This window comes from Curcuma longa, chromosome 11 (assembly GCF_044706935.1).
Source record: "Curcuma longa cultivar G26 ecotype Majalengka, Jawa Barat chromosome 11, ITB_CL_G26_1.1, whole genome shotgun sequence".
NCBI lineage: Eukaryota > Viridiplantae > Streptophyta > Magnoliopsida > Zingiberales > Zingiberaceae > Curcuma > Curcuma longa.
In genome coordinates this window covers 23,525,530-23,544,881 of record NC_133871.1, presented here as the reverse complement: position 1 = coordinate 23,544,881, position 19,352 = coordinate 23,525,530, and the positions used below count along the sequence as shown (strand labels likewise).

Here is a 19,352-nt window from a genome sequence, read left to right as displayed (position 1 = left end):
TGTTGCCTTTATTATTATAGTTATTATTATTATAGTAGTTTTTTATTATTATAGTTATTTAGTAATTATTGTAGTAGTTATTTAAGTAACTGTTATAATATTATAATAATAATATAATATTTTTAAGTGATAGAAGTGCTTTGTATATAATATTTTTAATTAATTTTGATAAAAGAATTTTACTCAATTAATAATTACTAAAAATCTCCTACTCACCTCGTCATTTGTAAAGGAAAAAAAAAAGAAAATCAAGTAATTGGAGGGTCAAAATAAACTTGTCCTAAAAATATCTTGCTGTTGGCTGACCTCTCTGTCTCTATCGCTGAGCCTTCAGTCTTATGCGCTTCTTTACCCATTTATTCGCCACCCTTTCCATATCCGCAACCCGCTCCAAAACCCTTCTCCCAGTATCCGCCGGTCTCCGCCTCCTCTCCTCCGCCGTCTTCGCCATTTCGATCCAGCTGCCGATGGCCACCTCCGAGGAATCCCTCCGGCTCGCTTTGACCGAGAAGCAGGCCGCCGTCGACGCACAGGCCGACGCCGTCCGGAACCTCAAGGTCCGATCCGGCGCCTCGCAAGCGGAGATTGAAGCTGCCGTTGAGGCCCTCAACAACCTGAAAGTCGAGGCAGGTGCCGCCGCCAGGCGTCTCCAGGCGGCCCTCTCCGGCAACGGCGGCAGTGCCGCTGGGAGCAGGGAAGCCTTCCGACAGGCCGTCGTCAATACTCTCGAGAGGAGGCTTTTCTACATCCCGTCTTTCAAAATTTACCGTGGCGTCGCTGGGCTTTACGACTACGGTCCGCCCGGGTGCGCCGTGAAGTCCAACGTCCTTGCGTTTTGGCGTCAGGTAAGACAAATTCCTTGATCTCTACTACTAGATCGGCGTACTGATGGTGTAATTGAGCATAAATTTTTCCCTAACGACTTCAAACAGAAGATCTAACGATACTTCCCTTTAAAAAAATTGATGACTTTGGGGAAAACAAAATTGAAGATTTGATATTTGCTTCTTCAATACTAAGGTTTCTAACACTCTTTAGCTTATAGCAGGCTTTTTAATTCTAACACTTTTTAATGATAGTTGAAGCATTGACGATGGTACCTTTTCTAATTTGGTTCTCCAAATTGTTTTCTTTTTAGTTCCTAGATGACTATTTTCAGTGTGCTGAATTTGTTGATTCTTTGCTTTAGCATTTTGTCCTGGAGGAGAATATGTTGGAGGTGGATTGTCCCTGCGTCACTCCTGAGATTGTTCTCAAGGCCTCTGGACATGTGGATAAATTCACTGATCTGATGGTTAAAGATGAGAAGACAGGGATGTGTTACCGTGCTGACCATTTGCTCAAGGACTTCTGTAAGGAGAAGCTGGAGAAGGACCTGACCTTATCCTCAGAGAAGGCTGCAGAGTTCAAACATGTCATCGCTGTGTTGGATGATCTTTCTGCCGAGCAATTGGGAGCAAAACTAAAAGAGTATCAGATCACAGCTCCTGATACCAAGAATCCACTTTCTGATCCTTATCCATTCAATCTTATGTTCCAGACGTCCATTGGGCCATCAGGCCTCAGCCCCGGGTGAGATAGCATGCAATAAACTTAATTTTGTCAATTCAAAGGTTCTATACTATTTTCCCATTTGTAAAATTTCCTCTTCCTTTGTGGATGCTATGGTTGTAGATTCATGAGGCCAGAAACTGCACAGGGGATCTTTGTGAATTTCAAAGACTTGTACTATTACAATGGGAACAAGCTTCCATTTGCAGCAGCTCAGATTGGTCAGGCATTTAGAAATGAGGTGTTGTTCCACCTATTAGAACCTTTTACTTCATCTTAGGTTTGACATTAAGCTTGGAATATTTGAAGGTTTTCTATTTATTGTCAAAGCATGAACTTGTGTCTTTGTTCAATATAATATTTAGCTATCTATGTTGATCAGATTTCACCTCGCCAAGGTCTTCTAAGAGTTCGTGAATTCACTCTAGCTGAGATTGAGCATTTTGTGGATCCTGATGACAAATCTCACCCTAAATTTGGTGACGTTGCTGAGCTTGAGTTTTTGATGTTCCCAAGGGGGGAGCAACTTGCAGGAAAATCAGCAAGTCCAATGATTCTTGGCAAAGCAGTCTCAAAGGTTTGTATTCTAGCTACTTTTCAATCTCTTTTCTTTCTGAAAATTTTATCATTCATATTCAAATATCATTTGCATAGGGAATTGTCAATAATGAAACACTAGGCTACTTCATCGGGAGAGTGTATCTCTTTTTGACACACCTTGGAATAGACAAAGATCGATTGCGCTTCAGGCAGCACCTTCCAAATGAAATGGCACACTATGCTGCAGACTGTTGGGATGCAGAGATAGAGTGCTCATATGGCTGGATTGAATGTGTTGGAATTGCTGATAGATCTGCTTATGATTTACGGGCTCATTCAGTGAGTTATTGTACCTTATCAACTTGTGGTTCCTTTTCCATATTGTAGTTATTGAGTTTGAAATCTTATGATTTTTTAGAACATTACTTGTTTTAAGGCAATGCATTCATAGATAGAAAGATATATCAAAAGGTGAAATGAAAAATATGATAATTTATATATAGGACTTGTTCCCAAACCCTTGTTTACTTTTTTATTTGGTTAGAGTGATGAGGCAAATAAATTCACCATGAACAGATTTGACATTTTTTTATTGTTTACTCAAGGGTTAGCATGTAATACTAGAATTTCATGTATCAACAGGAAAAAAGTGGTGTTCCACTGGTTGCTCATGAGAAATTTTCAGAAGCAAGAGAAGTCGAGGTAAGCTTCTCTCCTACTTTATCTCTACTTTCTGTGTTTGCCTTGAAATCAATTCAAACTTCAGGTAGTTTATAGATGTTCCTTATTTAGAATTTAGATTTTTGGGATGAACTATATTCCATAGATGATGCTGCCTCTTCAGCTTCAGCATCTGAAATAAATAAGTACAATTCTTAATGATTGTATTTCAGAAATTAGTTATTGTGCCATCAAAAAAAGAACTTGGTCTCGAGTTCAAGGGCAATCAAAAGATGGTTGTTGAAGCACTGGAGGTGAGTGTTAAATTTGTGAACGATCCAATCATCGACTAGTTATTATGGCATAGAGTTATTTTATTTATTTCTTTCCAAATCTCCCCATGCACAGGCTATGAATGAAAAGGAAGCTATGGACATGAAAACGACTTTGGAATCGAAAGGTGAAGTGGATTTCCATGTCTGTACTCTGGGGAAAACTGTCTCCATCAAGAAAAACATGGTTTCAATTAGTTTGGAGAAGAAGAAGGAACATCAAAGGGTTTTCACACCATCTGTCATCGAGCCATCTTTTGGTATTGGACGGATTATATACTGCCTTTTCGAACATTCTTTCTACACAAGACCAAGCAAAGCAGAGGATGAGCAACTGAATGTTTTCAGTTTTCCTCCGCTTGTGGCTCCCATCAAATGCACTGTCCTCCCATTAGTCAAGACGCAAAAGTTTGATGATGTAGCCAAAGTCATTGCAAAATCACTAACAGCGGCTGGGATATCGCATATTATGGACACGACAGGTAATTAGTTATATAACATGAAATTTCCAGAGGCATTCATGAAGCTGGAGGTTCTATTCTGATAATATTTGGTCCATGAATGAACATAAAACATATTTCATTTTTGTTTTGTTTTCCATGATCGGGATCTGCAGGTACCTCAATAGGCAAGCGATATGCGAGGACAGATGAGATTGGTGTACCCTTTGCCATTACTGTTGATTCGACCACCAGCATTACCATCCGAGAGCGAGATAGTAAGCAGCAGATTCGTGTAAGCATCGACGAGGCTGCTTTAGTTATGAAAGAGATAATAGACGGACAAAGCACATGGGGCGACATGGTGTGGAGATACCCAACCCATTCAGCTACACATGTTGAAGACGAATAGATAGAATAGGAAGATCAAGTTCACAGGTGATTTGCCGTGCTAAATCACTGTCTTTTATCACTCTAATCAAACACATGATGACATGCAATAATTCCACCATTTCCAACTTCCATTTGCTTGAGTTTCTATTCGACTTTCTATTATCGCACATTGACTATGCTGTTAGCTTTAGAGAAAACCAGTTAACACACCAGATTATGATCGAGGCGATACTTGGGTTTAAATGAAGGATTCATCGTGCCATGCAGGGCATCGCATGGATACGTGTAATAAACAAGATAGATTTTGCACATTGTTCAACGAAGGATATATTATCTGAAAGAAAAAGCAGACAAACGATATGTTTTAATATATTGGAAATAGGGTTTACGATTATGAACACTATAGAAACAATGTAATTGTTCTTTCTGTGAGATATTGTCATTCATCTTAAAAATACAGTGCATCCATTCAACAACAGGGCTACTGCAATTCACGTGAGACATTGCCAATTCCTCAGAGCAACTGATCTTGCACCAGACTGAAAAAAATAATTTGAAGGCTTGTTGTTTATACAGAGGAGTCTTTCGATCACAAACATATTGATAATGGATTACTGCTTGTTTGTTGATATCAAGTGTGCCGCGATCTCTCCACTGAAGTTCTTCGTCATGGGCTCTCACAGAATTGCATCTCCTGATATATATATGGCCAATATCACAAAAATTTATGAGATAGTGAGTTGCGTAGCATCCAACATTCTTTGTTCAATTTCTAAGTGTTGTTTACCAGTTAACATATACTACAGAAAAACAGAGAAGGAAAAGATTCAAGCATAAGAATGATGAATGTAAACCTACCTGCTTCCCTCTGAGAATCAAATAATGAACTGTGAGCTATTTGAATCTAACATATAAAATAGATTAAATCTACTAAGTATGCTATTTGAATCAGATACATGCTATTAGTAATCGTTGTCTCGACAAAATCCACAATGTAGCAAACTATCATAAATAATACAAAGCAACTATCATTATGCATCTACATTGTTTACTAGTAAGTTGATAAGTTAGCAGAAAGTGAACATGATGCACACCCAATTAGATCTTGAAGTGCAGTGCTCTGTGTATCAGTGTTATCCCATGCCATTCCGTGTTTACAAGAGTCCAACGAGCATAAAACTCGAAATTGACGGTGAACTTCTATAAGTTGTTGTATTTAAATATCACATATACTGCACTCAAAACAAGATCAGTCAATTTAGTCAGCTGTTTCAGTCAAGCAATAGTCTTCTGATCATTATTTCTCCCTCTGAATCTCTCAAGAGATTAAAGAAAGTATAGTGATGGAAAGGATGTAAGGAATTGAGAAGATCCAATGGATTATTGTGTAGTTAAGCATCAAGCACAATAATACATAATTTTGCATAAAACAATCTAATAAGTTTTTTAAAAAAATTTGATTGGTAAGAGCCAAGGATACAGGTGTATGAAGGCATGAAGTTCCAAGTGTGAAAGTAAACTATGAAGTCTCAAGTCATCGCATTTGCTCCACCAATATGTTATAGTGACTGGATTTTTAGCTGAAATAAATCGTCTAAAAGAGGGAAAGCATTAAAAATACCTTTCCGCAAACTGGACAAGTGTCACTCCTTTCCATCCATTCATATATACAGCTCAGATGAAAATGATGGGAGCAATTTGCTACAATTTTGGGGTTTTCTGGAGTATATTCTGCAATGACCAATGACAAGATAATATTTTACCGATATGTTGGTCTCTCTAATACAAAGGATGACTTAAAATTACTCTTAACTAAAAAGAATAAAAAATATGTGTACAAAATCATAATCATGCTTGGCAAATACAATGCAAAACTTGCAGTAACTCATGCATTGGTGGACAAAAAACTTTTTCAGTTTGCCAAAGAGCTTAATTGTGAAACCTAATGTACAATGAAATGATAGTTTTGAGATATTATGTTAGGCTGAAGAGCATGAATGCAGTTGTTGATGATAAAAAAATTTCTAGATCAAGTCCAAACTAAAAAATAAAATTGCACTGATCAGACTGAAAGCATAATCAAATCAAAAGATGTTTTTCACCTTTATCGATTAACTAAAGGTAATATGTAAAATAGAAAGTTGTATTTTTGAGCATAGAGATATAGCACTTCAAAATGTTTTGTACGTGGCTTAGAAAAAGACAAAATGCATATGCTGAGTGTAGGCATCTATGAAGTCACCTTCCAGGCATGTAGGGCACACGTCTTCATCTTCCGAGGAGATAACAAAACCCGTACCACATGCTTTTGCAGATTGGTTTTTCTCTGATTCACTCTGGGTATGTATACACTCTTCATCAGATTCTACAATATTTCTCTTTTTGATACTAGCCATGGTTTCAAAAGTGGAACTGCTACCATTTCTTCTAAGAATGTGTAAATTTTCTTGAATGTGGCTCATAGACTTCTCACGCCTAGAGACCAATCCCTCACGCTGCGAGCGAGAATATCTAGCATCTGTTTCATAAGGTGGTGGTCTGGGAACATGGTGGTGAGCCTCAGACAGTGAGTTGTCAGAAGCACTCCTCGATACTGATGTTGTTGATGAAGTTATTGTCTGAATTTGGGTAGGGTTTGTACGGCCATCAAGTCTTTGAAATGTTGCACCATACTACAAAAAGTATTTTCAAACTCCCATAAATACCAAATCAAACAGAAGAATTGGTTGAAGATATGAGACAAGTTGACAATAAAAAGCCATCAAAAGAAACTAGATCTCTGTTACCTAGCAATTTCTTCCAGCTCATATAAAGAATATCTCATCATCTAGCTCAAGAAAGAATCATGGAAGGTATAAGAATCAAGATTGGTAAAAGAATCCTTTCAATCAGAGAAAGTCTAACTCAATGAGAACTTCAGGGAATTCCCAATAGAAAGAAGCCTAAGGAAAGACCTTATCAGTGATAGAAGGACTAGATCTTTTGGATTTTCTTCCTTATTTATGGTGTATAGTTCGATAGGCAAGTTCTTTGCATCTCAAAATTCAATAGTCTAATACATGTTCCTCTACAATGGCATTATAAGTTAGGAAGCAACTGCCCTCTTAAAATTAGTAACTTGAGAGTTCCAAGTGTTTCTTCTATCTCTTTTTCTGTGGTGACAGAATTTGCACTTCCCCCCTTTTCTTAATTTGCAATAGAGCTTTGCATCTTTTCTCCTCATTTTCTCAGGCACTTTGAAGAATGGAACAAAGATAGCTTCTCCTTGAAAGGAAGCATCCTATCTTAAGCGTGTATAGTATAAAATACCGTAGCAAATTAGCACATACTAGAGTATTCATTCAGAAAATTGTATTTATGTATAACAAACACAATATTTGAAATGCATAATATTACCCCATATAATAGCTGATGAAAGAAATATCTTAAGCATATGCAGTGCTGATATATGGGATTGCTTGAGTAGGCATATTCATCAAAATCCTCTGGACACGGACAGCAACAGAGTGCACCCATGAAAACAGTTCCTGGCAAACTTAGGGCAGATTACAAATATGAAGATTCAGGAATTCAAAGTTAGATTTAGTAAAAATGTAGAGCCATAACATCCTCTGGATAATGAACTTATCACTTAGGAATTTGCAAAACCAGCAAGAGGTATCTTAATCCTGTTGAATTTTACAAAGATTTTATGGGGAACAATCAATCAAACTACTTGCATCCTCCAATAGAGTGATGCAAAATGAGGTTTTAATGTTTTAATAACACCCATAAATTAATAACAATGTATATTTATCAGGCTATTTAAAAGAAACTGAATGATCTGATCTTCAAAGTGGAGTTCACTGTGCATATACTTGTAATTCATCAAAGTCCAGTTGGTCACATGTTAAGTACATGGAAAAAAAAAAGAATTTACAAAGAAAAGTTTTTAAAAAAAAAAAGAAAGAAAGAAAGCAAACAGGCATCATGATACAAAAACACAGCCCATCCTACTAAAATAATTGCTTCAATACACAAAGAAGAAGCAAGAGGAAAATATAACTAACAAAGTCATAGTAAGAATTTTAATTGGATAGTCATTTTTCAGTGGAATCATGCACAAGGTTATTTATAAAATTAGTTCACAAAGAGCATTCATGAAGATATTCCCAAAAAGATCAAGTAGAAGAATGTTCAAAAAGGGAATAATAGCACATCCTATTGTCAAAACTATTTATATACAATAATATTTGTCTTTAACTTGTAGAATTAAAAGATAACATTGTTGAATTCGAAGGATCAAAATTTCAAACCACATGATCTAGTTAATCAAGACATTAATTTCACATTTTTGTTTGAAGCCAAAAATTGTCCAAGTTGTAATAAACATTTCCATAATATCATCTCCTAGAAAATCAGCTCTTTAAGTATCAGAAAAATGCTAGAAAGACAAGATTTTCCGTCTCATACAATCTTAAGGCATATGAGAGAAGGAACAAACCAAATTTAAAGAACAATAAAGCTTTTAGTTGTAACATGAACAGTGAAGCAAAGTTTTTTTTCCTTGGTGAAACCTTATAAGAGTTACGGTTAGCTTCCAGCACTCCATTTCGTAACAAGTAAGAATGTAAAGCTAATCTTCCGACACTTGTAAGAGTACGACGACTTCACTGGAGAATTACGATCCTTCCAAGTTCCAATTAGTAATACAAATTGGATCGCCTAAAGATACTAACTTGAACAAGTATTTCAGCTTCTGATTCCTCACTGGAGAAAGAGGATCACAATCGGAAAACTTAAGCAGACAAGAAGCAGAAAGACAGACTCTTTTCTCCACATTACTGATTGTAAGAGCTACTCGCAAAGATGCATAAATTAACTGACATCATCTGGCTTCCAAAACCCCAACACGAGAAAAGGGCGACAAAATAATTGAGAACACAGCAATCGACCGATCGAGCAAGAAAACAACTCCGGAACGAGGAATCGAACAGCGCAGAGGTGAGACCAAGATTCTTACCTCACAGAAGCAATCGATCGAGAGTATCTTTCGCCCTCGTGCGTATTGGGCGAGGCGATAATTGAAGGAAGCAGCATCGAAGGAAGCGGACCAGAAGCCGCGCCTGGTGAGGTGTCGCTGGCCGTCAATGCTGCACTAGTGTAACCATCACCGCATACGAACTGTACATGCGGCCCTCCATCGGCCGCCCGTTGGGCGTGGTCTGGAGGAGAGATGCGTTAGATCAGGAAGGTCGCATAGACACTCATATATGCGTCCGTTCTTGGGGAGGCGCAAGTGTATGCGCCGCTTTCAAGAGATTTAGTTTTTTTATATATATTTTTGTAATCTTTTTTATAAATAAAACAAATCGCAAAAGACATCGATAACTTCAATCTGAGGTTTTTATTTCGACGTAGGATTATTTTAAGTTATTTAAAAATAAATAATACGTTTTTTTTTTACTAAAAACATCAAAATGTAGGTAACGTTTTAGTGCGTGGAAAAGTATAATTGATATGGTACGCCAAAGCAACAAGGACATCCCAACCAACCAGACTCCTATAGTAAGAATTGTTTGATTTCGTTGGTGGAATGGAATGGATATGGAAAATTTATTTCTACATTTGACTTACAAATTGCAACAAGGCCGTCTTTAGATCATGACGGTAACTTAACTATTGTGTAGGGGAGTTCAAGTTGAATATTGAATGTAACCATGCCACTTTATCTAGTCATAGGTGTGTTCTTTAAAATATTAGTTCGACTTGATGTCTGGAGCTAATTCGCTTGATCTCTCTTGCAAAATTTGATAGCATGATTCATGCAGCTGTCACCATGAGCTTGAAACTGCAAAAATAAATGGATTGCTCGGAAATATTGATGCAACTACTGGTGATCCGCAGATTGGTACATGCTTTTTCCTAAAGCAAAATGAAAGTTGAAACAAACTTAACTGCTTTTCGAGTTGCAGAGAGTAAATAATAATGCTTTGCACACTATTCTTGGCATAGGTTGGGACACTGATCAGTTTCTCGCAGATATTGGAGAGGCAACCCTTGTCATGCTCAGTAGTGTTGTGAGAAATGTAAGTTGGTTTGATTTACGAACAAGGTGGGAAGTCTCATACATATTAAACTTCATCAAGAAGAAAATTATTGATCAACTTATTTGAGAAAATAAGGCGGCAAGCCCATACTCATTAAAGTTGTTATGGATGCGTGTGTTAACTATGAACTTAAAAAAACGATTAGTGAAGCACTTGCTTATGACTAATGACTTCTACCTTTTCACATTAATTAGCACATTGAATTATAATTTTATAACTTGACAGGGAAGAATCGCACCTGGTGGATTTAACTTCGATGCAAAATTGTCAGTTCCTTTACTTCATTCCGTTAACTCTATTTGATGCTTAGCAATATGAATTATATTGTTATGATGTCAAGGACTTGTTCATAGCTCATATTTCTGGAATGGATACACTTGCTCGAGGGCTTCGAAATGTAGCCAAACTAATCGAGGTAAAATGAGTATTCAAATTCATGCGAGATCACTCAGAGATATTGTATTGAGTGTGCTTTCCTAATTCTAGGATGGTTCTCTCGCTGAGCTTGTTCGCAAATGCTACTAAAGCTTTGACACCGAACTCGGGGCTTTGATCGAAGTACATTCACTTATCAATCCCATTATAAACTACATGATCAAATAACAAATCTTAATCTCATAATCTTTGAATGCAGTCTGGTAAGGCAGATTTTGAGACACTTGAAAAGAAGGCAATTGAATGAGGTGAACCATCTGTCGCCTCTGGGAAACAGGTGATGATTATGTGGACATATATTACCTAATTTTCGAATTTAAATCCTATGGAGGAATCCCAATAACAGCCGAAATATATATGATCCAAACTGGATTCGATAGATAAATTTGGGTCCTCCATAAGATTTGTATTCGTATTTTTCCATGCCTTGATGAGTTTGTAAACTCGACGTTATTTTGTATCCCTTTCGATATATGCAGCAGGTGATGGAATTTGTAAATCCTAAATCGCATGAGTTCTATAAACTAAATTAGAACTTCAAATAGGAAATACAATATTATGATCTAGTTTCTACGAATAACATGGTTTAATATGTAAAATATAAAATAACGACAAGGAACCTGTTTGTAGGGCCATGTCCTTGTCCTGCAACTCCTTGTGCTTGATCCCTGTGGAAGAAAAACAAAGCGGAAGCTAGAGGGAGGTCTTCCAAGGGATTTAGGGTGACGGCCGTAAAACCTTCGTCAATGGGGAACGAAGGCGATGTCACATGATACCCTAAACCCTCGGGGACCAAACCCTTATATAGAGATCTGAACCGTTATCAGCCCATAGATAATAACGGAACAGATTAACTTATTTTCTATATTTAATCCCTATCCGATAATACCAAAATGGATTAATAAAATAATAATAAATTTAATCCATAATAATATCGGAACGGACTAACGGGTTCTACATATTTTAATCCACATCAATAATCCGAAACCCGATAAACCTTAATTAGATCACTTAAATGGGTTCGGTTCGTATCCGCATATACAAATTACAATTAAGCCCATAATTAGGAAATTAAATCCAACAGCAGGAACTAGCGGAGATGATATTCCAATCTGTGTTATAGCTAGAGCCATGGAAGTTTGAGATCGATCGTCTTGAATAACATTTGATGTAAATGGTCGAGATGCAGGAACTCGCAATGATGATATTCCAATCCCTGTTTTAGAATCGTTGAAGTTTGAGGTTGCTCAAAAGAGTTAAACATTTGATGTAACTGGTTGACAATCCTAAAGATGTTATTTTAGTACTAGTATTTCAATAAAAATAGTGTTTGGCAAGCATGCTGTTGAGACTAACACAACTTGACAATGACGACAGACTAATGTTAGTGCAAGTTGGTAACAGTAACTGACAAGGCATGATTCTTCTACACTTCTAGCATGATTCTATTAGCTTGTGAGGTTGTCTTGTCAAGCAGAAGATTACCTTGCAACCATATTTGTTTGAAAAATTTGGGAAAACTGATTTAAAGACAAAAAGAAAGCAGATTTGTAAACTAAATATGTGATTGCATGCTTGGCAAGGAAACTTAACTAGCTTCTTGGGTGAAGTTTTATTTGTTGTTGCTCACATGTTGTATGCAATCAAGAATCAAGTATATACGAGAGTTACCTGGGTAATGCTGTTTCTCCTGGATGACATTAGTAATCAACTCCCAGACCAAAAGCAATACTAAATTCACCAATGGACAGGATCTCAGTTGAACACAACATAGCAACATTCATGGATAAGGAGAAGTTACCACCCTCTGCAAACAAAAAGAGAATCATTTTAACAAGGTTCCCTAAAATAATAAAATGGATAAGTGAAAGCATGAAAGCTAGTATTGGGAACTAGCTACACATTGCACCAATAGATCTCAGATAAGCACAATAAAAAGGATTGATTCTTTACCGGGAGGGGCAAGGGCAGTGGCGGTTTGCAGGGGCAGACGGGCAGGGGCGCCGTTGCCGAGGCGGCGACCGCCGTTGCTGCCATAGAGGAGGCAGTCGCAGCTATCGCCCAGGGCTGCCAAGAAACGTAAGAGAGATCGATGATGTTGCCCCTGCCGCACAGAAGAAAAACATGAAAATTTCCAGTAAAAAAACTTCCATTCGGCAGCGCGCGACAGGGGATCATCAGTCAATGCCCTTACTATCTCTCTTACGTTTCTTGGCAGTCGGCCGTTTCTTGGCAGCCGGGGCAAAGGTCAGCCTGGGCGATAGCTGCGACTGCCTCTCGATGGCAGCCCGGCGGTCGCCACATCGGCAGCGGCGGTCATCAGTGGAGAGGAGTAAGTGGCGGCGGCAGTTTCGTCCAGGAGAGGAGTAAGTGGCGGCGGCGATTTCGTCCAGGAGAGGAGTAAGTGGTGGACTCGTTTAGGGTTTAGGGAGCATTCTTATATAACAGCAGTGGTGGGTTTAGGGTTTAGGGAGTCGTAATTAGTAATGCGAAAGAGAGCAATGCTCCTTTTATATTCGTAATTAGTCTTCCTCTTTGTCTGGCTTACCATTTCTACATAAGGAAATTGTATAAATCCTGATAAAATTAAGGCAATTAAGGACTAACTTGAACCATACACTAATTAGGAAGTTCAAGGTCTCCACAACGTCATTATCCTTCTAAAAACATTCCATTGTGGATTTCATCAAACATTTCCTCAATAAAGAGTTATATTTGACTAAATTAGGTTTTATAATCTTCTAAGAGATTAAGGAAATGATGATTGAGTCCTCCTCAGACATCCTTGTCTCTCAAAATCAGTTGAGGTTCCCTGCAATGCATCTAGAATAAGAATTGGAGGTACGTTAATGAGATTTGAGAAATGCTACTTTAATTATGATAAGGTGTTTGATACTTTCATTTGGGCCCTGAGACAATGGTAGTATTTCTTACTGACAAATAAGTTTGCCTTATACTCTAACCACATGACACAAAGTTTTATCTAGCCAAAATAAGTTAAATGAGTTTAGGCCCTGAGACACAGTTTTCTACTCATTTTCTCATTTAGGCCCTGAGACAATGAGTTTTATACTTTTAAGTCCTTTTTTTTCAGAAAAAGGAGCTTTTTTTAACAACTAATGGTTCAACACATGCGATGTCTATTGAACCTTCATCTCTCTAGAAAATGCTGCCGAGGGCTACTTGAGAGTCAAGTACAAAGTTATGGATTGTCCATTCAGTTTACCGTTCCAAAAGCCAGCAGCAGTAGATAAACCTAATCCAAAGTAAGGAATTGGTAAGTGCCTTTCTAGTTCTTATTTTTCGCTACTCATCAACTTGTCTTTTTTATCCAGTACTACTATTCTATTTTGTTTTAGTCATATCGCGTGGAATAAATATATTCTTCTTACCATTGCTTTATATCGTCGACGATGCTCTCATAATTTACCGCAAATCCTGCAAAACCTATGGGATTTGCTGAATAGATTAGATTTAAAAAAGATATCTGAAATTAAACATACTCTTCTTTGGAAATTAAGTAATGCTTCAATTTTATGACACGTGCATATCTTTATTATTTAACAATTTATCACATTATGAGCCTAATATTTTTACCAGTTTGTTTTACTGTTTCAAATCCAAGCGCAGTTTTGTTATTTTAATCGCTGAATGAAATCTATACTTGATCTTGATCAATGATGCTCCCTTTATGCAGATTTTCCGGTCTTGCTATAGTTGTATTAAGAAACAAACAGATATGTGTGTTATTGTTCCAGGGACTATTGTGGTGTGTATGATTTTGATTGTAGGCCCTTGTTACTTTCGATAGATTCATTGCTACTTTCGATAAATATGATAGATTTTATAGTTTTGTAAGTATGTGATACGCATGTTAAAATTCAGAAAGTATGTCATAGATTTAGATACTAACCTATTAAAAATGTATAAATGAAATAAAATAAAACATACAGCAGTTGCTAATTGGAAATACAATTGGTTGTCTGGTTTGCATGGGTTGGCTGGTCAGGACCCACAATACCTCATCCAAATGCATGCTTTTGAGCCAGGGCAAGAATGAACAAAATAATTGTTTCATGCTGGATTAAGCTCGTTCATAATATGTCCACTATAGTAGCGGACAAATCAGATTAACTAGTTCAATAAATCATTTTCTAGATTTAACCAAACCCAACAAACTCCAAAAGCATCAAAAGACATTCACCAGCATTATCCTCATAATCATTGCCATCTGTGTTAATCACAATTATTTGGGATTGGCTGTAATGAATCATATCCCTCAGATTTAAGTCATATAAAGAGGGGAGTGAAAGTAAAAGATTTCTAAACATGTCTGACGTATGTGCAACAAATTGCTATATAATCACCGTGTGATATAAACCAGTGGATTTTTTTATTCCCAAAACATTCTCATTCGTAAGACTAAGCAACAACTCGACTAGTTCCTGCCTTTGTGCACAATAATATGAAAGACAGAAAGAGGCAATGAGAGCATTAGCTTCGAAGATTTTTTTAGCAATCTCTCATAACATGCTTTACCTTTAAAAAAGGCAATAACGGGCACATAAGTTATCTACATGTACGACCAATTTGTTTAGCAACATTCCTTGATGCATATACCTACATGTACGACCAATTGTTGGATACAAGTTATCAATATTTTATCTTGTTTTTCCCAACCCACTTGTATTTCTTTGCACCCTTCTGTTTAGCTTTTCTCATAGACAATTCTCAATGACAATGAGAGTACCATCATGTATCACATTTGGTAGTAGCCTAGTTCTGAATGGAGTTTTTTAAAAAAATAATAATAATAATAAATCTGGTACAACAGGCAATTTATCATTAACAGAATACAGATTTACATTTATATTAGACAATAGTATGATCAACGATTACCGTATTGGATGATCTGAAGTAGCAGAAAAAAACATAGAGGAAGAGAATTTTATAGTGGATGTGGGATGCTACATAGTGCTGCAGTATCAGGATGAATAAACTTATGAAGTGAAACCAATATTATAAAAACTGAGGATTATAGGCCCCAACCACAATCACAGACACAGTAGTTCATATGATTTGGTCATACAAACAGATAGGGAAAGCCCTAGTCCACTTTGTTATAATAACTGTAGAGGAAAAGCCAAGTTCCATCTTCCATTAGCATAACAAAGTTCAAAATATTTGATAGAAACATCAAATTTCATAGAAACTAATAGGGTAAGCTACAGTTACCTGCAGTGCCATTGAGTGGAGTCGTCGCCTCCTCAGATTATGCAAAGCAAGAGATAACTCAGCTTGCCCTAAAGGGTTCCCTTCCTCAACATATTTATCAAGTGCACTAGTTACAGATCTTCTTGTAGTTTCTATCATTATCTTGAAAAGTTTAGAAAGAGGGCGTCGTGACCCACCCCTTTTTTACTCCACCTTGATTTGCTTCAACATCTCCCAAGCCAAGTGAACTTTCTTCAGCTTCATCATATTCTTCCGACTCCCCCACTTCAGATATAAGGTCTTCATCATCTTCTTTTCCTGAACCATCCACAGAATTGCCAGATCCGGGTGGTACCTCCAGGCCAGAAACCCCATCTTCTAGATCATTTTCCCTATCACTTGAGTTTGCTCCAGCCTGAGAAGATAGATATCGACTCCAGAGGAAAGACTTCAGAGAAGTAGGTCCACAAGAATATGACTTCAGTTGCACTAAGCTGCTAGTTATATTAGAACCTTCTAAGTAAATGCAGTTGCTCCTAAAAATTGAATGGGAAAATTTAGTATTCTATTCTAACCTTCAACGCAAAAATCACAAATATAAATTTATATATTCTCATGAATTGAGATTTGAGACTACTCTAACTCTACTGGAAACAAAGGCAACATAAAGACACATTAAAAAAAACTAGGATAATAGTTCACATCAGCAACAAAGCACTTCATTTAAGTTCAAACAAATTGAAAATTACAGGGACTCTCTGTTCATGGATGTCATAGTGTTTTTACAATAGATCATAGAAGTTTGCCAATCATAGTAAGTTGGCTAGGACTTCAACTTGGGGATTGTAGCGACATTAATGAACTATAGAATCATACATAAAAAATAAATACAAGTCAACCTTATCAAGTGGCATTCATGAACTATAAAATCAACCAGCAAAAAGTTAACCCACATAAATTTAAGAATTGTCCCCATTGAAAACAAGGTAGTCTTCGTAATGCTAATTTTATATTGACTTAATAGATAGGCAACTAATATTAATTATTTACCTTGTACTGCAACTAGCATGCTTTAACATTTCATTCAGGATATTACTTTTCCTAGGGGAAAAAAAACAAATTATCTTTGATTAAATTAGCTATAATGTTATTGTCATACTTCCTTCTATCATTAGGTTTGTTTTATTCTTGATATATATAGCCCATAGGAAAGCTGCCTGGTGAGTGAAAAATGCAATGCACCTATTCTTGAAGGAATTTTACAGTTCTTGCTTTCGTAGCTCAACATTTAGCTGGATCAACGCATTTGATTGTTCAAAGACAACTATCAAGACCCTTGTCAATCCCCATGTAAGTTTACCCCAGTTGAGATGCAAATTTGATCTATCAAGTGGTAGGGTAACATTACAAAGATCTAAACACCACTAATAAGTAAAACACTACAGTACAAACATTTAGAAACTTTTACAATGTTTTGTTCCTCTTTACTCTAGAAACTCAGTCACAAAGATATCATACTTTTTATCTCCATGTCTCAGCTCAGTTGCATGACCCTTTGACAACACAAGAGTATCTCCATTCTTCATAGAGTTCGAATTTCCATTTTTATCACATGCTGCAGAACCTACTAGTTCTTCTCCATAATTCAACAGTAGATGAAAGCACAACCAGTAAATTAATAGTTATGAAAAAAACATATGATAAGATCTCAAGAAAAAAAAAAAGATGGATGAGTTCCACTAGCATTTCGATAATCAACATTATTCACTTAATTAACAACTCGTCAAATGAATAGCAACAAAAGGAGCAATTTGGATGCACAAATTAAACATAAACATCTCATTCAATAAAAAAGAATTATATCATAAGCAGAAGAAACACAGATAAATTACTGAAAAAAAAAGATATTAAAAATAAGCAATAAGTACGCTGGTGTGATATTTCAATATTAGGAGTACAACAATGTGAATACACAAAAGTCCCAAGAAGGCTTCAGAGATATAGCTTAAATGATCTCAGTATCTCATTAGTTGTGGGAAAAGAATTATCCGCGCCAATCAATTGTAGGCATATAATTTGATGTAAAACTTAAAATGAAAAAACATCAGTAGGCAACGGAAAACATGATTATCAACAACAAAACTGGAGTTTCTTTTCTTTGACCCAAGGAGTAAGTGCGCTTTAAATTGAATTATCGAATGTCTCTTCAATGTTGAATGGCTATCAAAGATGCCTCTTCAAAGCAAAACCTGTTTCCAAGTTAATTTGTAGACTCCATAGAGAGAAACAAAGTTCAAAGACACTAAACAGTAATATTAATCGGGTAGACAACAACAACAACTAGGAGGGCATACTAGTGTTACTGATCAGTTAATTATGTTACAGGACAAATGGACAAAATCGTGACAAAAAAATCTTTAATATTGCTCTCTCTTCCTTTCAGATTCCTTAGAAGTAGCGTTGAGGATCATAACACGGTCAATAGGATAACAGCCAGAAAATATCCAAACCCAACATCAAAATATTGAGTCGAGCATCCAAACTACAATCTCTGATATGAAAATCAAAATTCCCAGAAAAAATAAAAACGCAAACATTTGATTTAATATCAAAAGAACAAGCATTAGAATCACCAAACTTAAAACAACTCCTCAGTGGACGTATCACCAAATGTTCCATTGCAGAAAACTCAATTCGCACTTGGATGTCAACAGAATATTGACCAAAACATTCGACGATAAGGATATGCAGCAAAGATTTACAACTGAAAACCAATGAATCACAATAGGAGGTGAAAGAGCTAAGATCATTCTTCGACAGGGGCAACCACCTCGGAGTAAACTGAGTGTCGGTGATCAAAAGCTATGGAGCAGATATTACTGACACTCGGTGAATAAGGAACAATAGGCATAAACAAGCGCGTATCGTTACCGAGTAGCAAGCAAGGGCTCATCATTGAAATCAAAGGCAGGCGAGTAAGATCAAGGCTAAACCACGATCACCTTAGTTATCTTCTCCGAGTGAAGGAACCCGGCGCTGGTCTTGTTGGGCGGGATGATCTTCTCCAACGGTTCAACAAAGGAATTTGACGCTTCGCCATTGACGGCCAAGGGAAGCGCAGCGGCGGCAGAGACTCGAGGCGACGTCGAAAGGTCGACGCCGAAGGGCTTAAGAAAGGGTTATCGAAGGAAGAAGGTAGATCACTGAAATACCCTCGTTTGGTTTGGTTTGGTTTCACATTCAAGAAGAGAGAGACAAAACTGGAATTTCAGCGGCTACCTATCGCCCCCTTCTGTCGCAGATGTTAGGGCTTTGTTTGCAGGTGGAAGTGGTAGAACTATATTGGGCTTCTTTTGTGGTCTTGGCCCAACTCAAAACTGAAGTAAATAGACAAGGTAACTAATAATAATTATTCACGAAATAATATAATAGAAAATTTTAATTATAAATTATATGGAGTGGGCCACGCCCACGAAAGCCCAACACATTTCTACCGCATTCTAGAATCTTCTTCCATGCAACTCAAAACTTGAATGCATTTTTCATGATTAATTAGGTGTTTTTGGGTCATTCTCAGTTAAATGAATTGTTAACTTTTTTTTTCTTCCCTACACTCCTCACTTCCAAGAGGTTTAAAATGTTTCTTTATTTTTTCTTATTTTTTGTTCTTTTATTGAAGTAGACAACAGAATTACATT

The 19,352-nt window shown here is 36.9% G+C and overlaps 2 protein-coding genes, 1 long non-coding RNA gene and 1 pseudogene across 7 annotated transcripts; 2 read left to right on the top strand and 2 right to left on the bottom strand.

The window, feature by feature from the left end:
- Nucleotides 1–338: 338 nt before the first annotated feature.
- On the top strand, nt 339–4,073 carry LOC141837948 (glycine--tRNA ligase, mitochondrial 1-like). 2 transcript variants are annotated; one of them, XM_074725318.1, is made up of 10 exons: nt 373–845; nt 1,190–1,572; nt 1,675–1,792; nt 1,934–2,128; nt 2,206–2,430; nt 2,734–2,793; nt 2,985–3,065; nt 3,160–3,446; nt 3,504–3,565; nt 3,700–4,073. In XM_074725318.1, the coding sequence occupies exons 1-10, from the start codon at nt 468–470 to the stop codon at nt 3,933–3,935; spliced, it is 2,025 nt and encodes a 674-aa protein (XP_074581419.1). In that variant the 5' UTR covers nt 373–467; the 3' UTR covers nt 3,936–4,073. The 2 variants fall into 2 exon arrangements, with proteins under 2 accessions (XP_074581418.1, XP_074581419.1); XM_074725317.1 differs by having other exon boundaries at nt 339–845; nt 3,160–3,565.
- Nucleotides 4,074–4,258: 185 nt separating this feature from the next.
- LOC141837949 (E3 ubiquitin-protein ligase At3g02290-like) lies at nt 4,259–9,036 on the bottom strand. 4 transcript variants are annotated; one of them, XM_074725319.1, is made up of 5 exons: nt 8,919–9,036; nt 7,313–7,451; nt 6,159–6,588; nt 5,538–5,647; nt 4,259–4,610 (listed from the first exon to the last, which is right to left on the bottom strand). In XM_074725319.1, exons 1-5 carry the CDS (start codon nt 8,993–8,995, stop codon nt 4,584–4,586), a joined length of 783 nt encoding a protein of 260 aa, XP_074581420.1. In that variant the 5' UTR covers nt 8,996–9,036; the 3' UTR covers nt 4,259–4,583. The 4 variants fall into 4 exon arrangements, with proteins under 4 accessions (XP_074581420.1, XP_074581421.1, XP_074581423.1 ...); XM_074725320.1 differs by having other exon boundaries at nt 6,216–6,588; XM_074725322.1 differs by having other exon boundaries at nt 7,313–7,443; nt 8,919–9,031.
- Nucleotides 9,037–9,085: 49 nt separating this feature from the next.
- Nucleotides 9,086–11,563, top strand: LOC141837389 (xylose isomerase-like; annotated as a pseudogene).
- A 6,092-nt stretch (nt 11,564–17,655) lies between these two features.
- On the bottom strand, nt 17,656–18,947 carry LOC141840657 (uncharacterized). The gene is made up of 2 exons (XR_012602753.1): nt 18,657–18,947; nt 17,656–17,903 (listed from the first exon to the last, which is right to left on the bottom strand). It is a non-coding gene; the product is annotated as an uncharacterized LOC141840657 (long non-coding RNA).
- Between the last annotated feature and the right edge of the window lie 405 nt (nt 18,948–19,352).